Below are 6,377 nucleotides of genomic sequence, written 5' to 3'. Positions count from 1 at the left end.
CTTCTCTGTGAGTTCTTTATTGATTTCGAAAATTTTGCGACTGAAATGACCAAAATTAAATTCTTAATTTGACCAAATCTAGCTATTCTGTTTATGGGCGAAGGGGCTTCTATTCGATTTAATTTATTTTTCTTTGTCGGAAAACAACAGCAATAATAAAGTTACTATTAGTTTACGGGAACAAACCAACAAAAGGAAACGGCGGCAAAACCAAAGAAGTTTAAAACGTGCATGCGATGTAAATTAAAAGCATACGTCGATGAAAGTTAAGTTAAGCACGGCCACCAAACCTAACAGTTTAAAATAGATGAATTAGTTGGCCCCACATACCTAAAGCAACTGGAGGTGTGACAGTTGATGAAGCCATGCGGGGACGACGGAACCTCACAACAAATACAAAAAACGAAAATCAAATAACACGAGCATTTGATAAACGTAAAGGCTTCTGATTATCGTAAACTGACAATTGTCACTGATAGATATTTAATAAACCTTGTTATGATAACCTGAATTGCGCTATTCCATCAGGCATGGATATTCACTGAATGTTCACAATTACATGTGAAACCAACTACCCTGCAAAGGATTTGTTCGGAGAAACAGCTCAGGCTAGTTGTAACCTTTTAACTGTCTTTCACCAAGCACGCCAACCACATAAGTTATAAAATTTTCATTTATTGCTTTGCTGTCAAAGGTGATTTCTGTGTTAGTTTTACTGTATCAAATTACCTTCCGGGTGTATCAATCTACCTTCCATCGAAGGTAAATTGATACATTTGAGGGACGTTTTTAATATTTCAATTAAAAAAAAGTAACAAAAATAGAAAATGTTTTTAAAAAGTGTTTAAGTGATCAGACTTTCATTTCAGCTTAAAATCAATAGTTTGTGTCACGTAATTTTCAGTTAACAAGGAAAAAATGTTAAAAATGTATTAAATTACCTTCCCCTATTCTTTAAATATGCTCTACACAACATTTGCTAACTGTCTTCTGTAGCTGACTGTATCAGCAGTAAGCCCACTAGAAAACGTTTTGCCATTTAAAGAACCTATAAAACATATTTAGCGTAATAGACATCGAACCAATCAAAGTGTGACAATGACGTGCGGTTGTGGCACAAAACAGCTTCATCCGATTTTGCTCTTTCGGTACCACAAACCTAAGTTGTAAAAAAATCTCGCATGTAAGGCAACGTCGACCAACGGGTATGAGGAGTGAGGACTAGTCACCCTCTCTCGTACGATTACAAGTACCGTACAGTAGTTTGTAAGATAGAAGCTGGTCGGAAGAAGTCTTGTAGAAGAAAAAGCATCGTTGGCGCATCATACCAGACATTTTACAAGGTCGCTGAATTTATTACAAAATAATCGCGATCACAAAGAAGAGTCGCTACTTCTGCCTGGACCTTCGTCGACGAAATCCGCCAACATCGAAGACAGAGGTAAATCGTCTGGTCGGTTCTGCGAAAGATGAGGATATCAATATGCGACTACAAGCGTACGCATGGGGGGCTATGCCCCCCCCCTAAAAATGTTTTAGTAGTTAACGACGCAGATTAAGGCATTTAATATGTTTTGGATTGCACTGTCAAAGCAATTAACAATGTTGTTTTATAGATGATGTTGTTGACAATGTTTGTTTATAGATGATGTTACGCCGTAGCCTACCCTCCGTACCCCTCTCTCATTGGCCTTGGCTTGAGGGTGGTTTAGGGTAGGCTTTCATTTTCGTTCTATAGTTCAGAGTGCGGTAATTTTTGATTAAAGTTAAAATTGCCTTCGATATTTAAACTGTGGCAATCCCCGCTACACAATAAAACAAAAAAGGAATATATATTGTCTGGCAACACTTTTAAAACAAAATGACTGATTTGTCCCTGCCTCGTTCTCTTTTTCTTTCTGGTTGTACTGGTGCTTACTGCTCATATGTAGACTTGTAGAGTGAATAACAATTTGTTTGTCTGGAATTCTTATGGAAAAGAAAACAAAGCAAATGAAGCTGAACAATCACCAAAATTTAAAGTGAAGGAAAAGAAGAAAAGACAAAGTTTGAATTGACTATGATTTATTAATTGGGCAGAGTTAAATTTAAGTAAAATTGTATTCTGTAACTATATTCGTAATTAATTAATTCTGTAATTGTATTCATAATTAATTGATTAAACTTATTCTGTCATTTGTCATGTTTCTATAAAATAGGTTGAAAAATAGAAGTCGGGAGCCCTTCTGGTGTCAGATAGCAATTAGTATAAACCTACATAGTTAAAGTCCCGCACTGGTGACCCCGTTTTAGCCTAATTTCAACCTCCAATTGTATATTATCATCGTGCGCATTGAAAACATAGACATTTGTATTCGAAAACAAAGCTTCGTTCCTAAACTTTTCATCAAATTTTCCTATAATTCAACTGATGATCCACTGGGATGCACGGTGTGACAAAACATTTTAAATAAAGTAAACAATATCACACCAAATCAGAAGAATCGGTTTATTTAAATACAGAGCTTTCGCCACACAAGTGTGGCTTCATCAGTATAAACTGCAACAATAATAAAGAATGATATACTATTAAGATGGTTATAAAATTTAATGAAAGTGTTAAAAAAGTAGATAATATAGTAAAGAAATAGAAAAGATCAAATATTATACATAACTATAAGACTTTAGGTCAATACACTAGATAATAAGATGATAATTAACATGTAAAAATTCAAATCTATTAAAATTGTAATTGGAGAGAACTTTTAACTATAAAACTAGTTTCTACGTATTGTAGCTCCTATCATTTGTCTGACTTGTCTGACTTCTAACGATGACATAGCCTACACTATTTATTATCGTGATAGCAAGGGATGAAAACAAACTGAACTGCTAATTCAAAGAATGTTGAGATGCAAACAAACTGAACCGCTAATTTAAACAGAACTAAATTCTAAGAATGTTGAGATGCAATGACATTGGCATAGCAACGATAGGTTAAAAGTAAAAATGCATTTCAATAATGATGTCATAATGAAAATTTTATATAAGAAATGAATTAAAAATGAACAAGGGAGTAGTAAAGAAAAAAACGTATTGAAATGTTTAAATCAATTAGTGAAAGAAAAGAACATCTAAATCTAAAACGAGAGAATTAGGAAAATAGACAAAACAAGAAGGTCTAAAAAGTAGTTAGTAAAAAGATCGTCAGTAAAAGAGTGATAAGATTGTTTATTCTCTAATGTTTATCCCAGTAGGTTCTTGTGAGTGAAGTGTTTTAATCCAAAATTGTTCTTTAGTTTTTCTATATTCACACGTTTTGTTAAGTTTATCAATGGCAATGGCGTGAAAATCAACAGTGGTATGATTTTGTTTGTTGAAATGTGAAGCAACAGCTGTGTTTTTATTGTTTTTGATGTCTCGTAAGTGTTCACTAATTCTGATTTTAAATTTGCGTCCAGTTTCTCCAACGTATTGTTGGAAACATTTTTGGCAAGTAATTAAATAAATGATGTTAGAAGAATCACAATTAACTGACTGGAAAATATTAAACTGTTTATTTGTAACACTGCTGGAAAAGTTTTCGCAAGGATTAGAATGAGCACAAGTGGAACAATTTTTTCTGTTACAATGGGTGAAACCAGGTGGGGTCAAGGTGGAATGTAAAGGTTTAAGGTTAGTTTTGACTAGAAGATCACGAAGAGTAGGGCATCTTTTGTAAGCAGGAAGTGGAGGATCCGGAAATAAAGTTTTCAAATTTTCATCAATTTTTAAAATGTAATCAAATTTATTAAATACTTTTTTGATGTTAGGAAGTGAGGGATGATATGTGGTGACGAATGGTATACGTTTAGAGTTAGTGGTTTTTATTAGACTTTGTTGCTCAAGAAGACTTTCACGATTCATTGCTTTAGCTTTATTAATGGCATCAGTTATGATTTTAGTTTTGTAATTTCGTGTTTTGAGATGAATGCTTAAAATTTGGGTGTGTTTATCAAAAAATTGAGTTGTCGAGCATATTCTGCGAAGGCGTAGTGCTAAACTGTATGGAATATTTTTAGTGACGTGAGATGGATGGCATGAGGTGGGTAAAAGGTATTGATGTGCATCTGTAGGTTTACAATAAAGTTCTGTTTCAATTTTGTTATTAATAATGTGTACAGTTGTGTCTAGAAAGTTTATTTCATTTGAAGAGTAGTTTAATGTGAAGCGAATAGTGGGGTGAAGTGAATTGGCAAAATTAAAGAAGTCTAAAAGTGATTGTTCTCCCGTTGTCCAAATGATAAAGATGTCATCAATGTATCTTAAGTAACAGAGTGGCTTGTGTTTTGTAGATTGAAGTAGCTGGTTTTCAAAGTTTGCCATGAAAATGTTAGCATATTTCGGAGCCATTTTAGTGCCCATGGCTGTGCCTTGAAGTTGTAAGTAGTTTTTAGAATCGAAGGTGAAGTAATTGTTTTTTAAAATGCAATTAACAGATTCTTTTAATAATGTAATGAAATCGTTGTTAACATTTGTGCTGTGTAACATTTGGTCTAATGCATTGATACCATCTTCATGCGGAATGTTTGTGTACAAAGATATAACATCAAGTGTGACAAGCAATGATCCTGTAGGTATAGATTTGATTTGATTTAAATACGAAAGAAAGTCTGTGGTGTCTTTAATGTGGGAAGAAATGAAAGATCTGTTCATAAACTTTGAGAGATGAAAGTCAACAAATTCAGATAGTTTTTCAGTTGCTACCCCATTACATGATATAATAGGTCTGCCAGGATTATTAGGTTTGTGGATTTTTGGTAAAAGGTATAATCGTCCTGGATTGTTATTTTTTGTACAAATTCCTTTGAAGACTTCTTCTGAAATAAAGTTTTTATTTTTTAGTTCAGTAGCAATGTTTTTGACTTTTTTAGTGACTTGTGAAGAAAAATCTTTTTGAAGAGGTTTGTAGACTTGGGTATCATTAAGCTGCCTTTGTCCTTCCTTAATGTAATCATTTCTAGACAAAACACATGTTCCTCCTCCCTTGTCAGCTGGAACAATAATGATGTTTTTACCAGTTTGAGTTTGCAAGTCTAACAAAGCAGTTTCTTCTTCAGAATTTAAATTCCGGTTGAATTTATGAAATTGATCGGGTTTGGTAGCTTCGTGTTTTATTATATTTAAATAATGGTCAAGGTTAATGTTTCTACCAGAAGGTGGGGTCCACGTGCTTTTGGGTTTTAAATTAGGTGGTTGTTCAATGGAAGAAGAAGTTGTTTCAGTTTTTGTTTCATTATGGAACGAATCATTGAAAAATTCTTTGAGCCTGAAAGATCTTGTCATATTGTTAATATCAGTAGTAAATTGAAATTTATCAAGCTTTTTTGGAGTTACGCTAAAACCTAGTCCTTTACTAAGTAAGTCAATTTGATTTTCAGTCAGTGTTATATCTGAAAGAATGTGAACATGTTTTTTAATCGGGGTCTTTTGCTTTTTAAAATTTCTAATAAATCGACGATTTCCTTTTTTAACTGTGTTAGAAGGGGAAGAAGAAGATGTTGAAATATTCTCAAGTATGAAGGGTCTTGTACAATTTGCAGTAACAGATGGACGATTTTTACGATCAGATGGATTTAAACAATTCGTAGTAGACATAGGTGAAAATGATGGTTTTTTATTAGTTGTTGAGTCTGTCAAATTTTCTTGCAGCTTTTTGTTGAAATTTCTTTTACTACAATATCTGTTGGCTTCAAATCTCTTCATGTTTGTGTTTGATTTCATATTTGTTGATTGTTTGACTTCAAAATGATTGGCTTTACATTTCTGCAGCTTTGCGTTTGATTTCACATGTTTATACTGTTGATCAGCCACTAAATTTTCTAACTTGATAGAAGCTATTTTCCACGAGTCTTTGTATGTATCTTTGCATAAGGAAATTGCAGATCTAATTTGTTTTTCAAGAATATTCAGTTTCTCATCACATTCTTTAATGGAGAGGTAGATCAGTTTTATGGAGAGTTCTTGATGAGCTAAAGACCATTCTTTTTGAAAATTAAAACTTACATCGTGAAATAGATGAGGCTTGTGCTTGATAAGTAATCCTTTAGGTATGTGTTGATAATCCAAAAATAACTTAAGGTTTGAGCAGTGATGTTGCATTCTTTCTTGTTGAAGGAGAAGCTTTTTGAGGTGATTGAAACATGGAAGATAATAAAATTTCTTGTTGCTTGATTTAGGAAAATTATGATGAAAAGGATCCATGAGGATGCTAAGAAACGATACAAATAAAATTCCAAAACAAAGCTTCGTTCCTAAACTTTTCATCAAATTTTCCTATAATTCAACTGATGATCCACTGGGATGCACGGTGTGACAAAACATTTTAAATAAAGTAAACAATATCACACCAAATCAGA

The 6,377-nt window shown here is 33.2% G+C and overlaps 1 protein-coding gene across 1 annotated transcript in view; it reads right to left on the bottom strand.

Moving 5' to 3' along the window:
* Positions 1-1,334: 1,334 nt before the first annotated feature.
* The window catches only part of LOC145782306 (proline-, glutamic acid- and leucine-rich protein 1-like), a 43,277-nt gene continuing 38,234 nt past the window's right edge, over positions 1,335-6,377 (bottom strand). Inside the window, exon 18 of the mRNA XM_082594096.1 lies at positions 1,335-1,460. Coding sequence (XP_082450222.1) covers positions 1,374-1,460 — 87 coding nt within the window. The 3' untranslated portion in view covers positions 1,335-1,373. The remainder of the gene's footprint in view (positions 1,461-6,377) is intronic.

The sequence above is a fragment of the Aplidium turbinatum genome, chromosome 13, assembly GCF_918807975.1.
Source record: "Aplidium turbinatum chromosome 13, kaAplTurb1.1, whole genome shotgun sequence".
NCBI classification, from domain to species: domain Eukaryota; kingdom Metazoa; phylum Chordata; class Ascidiacea; order Aplousobranchia; family Polyclinidae; genus Aplidium; species Aplidium turbinatum.
The sequence above is the reverse complement of the archived record's forward strand: the minus strand, read 5'-3'. Positions and strand labels throughout refer to the sequence as shown.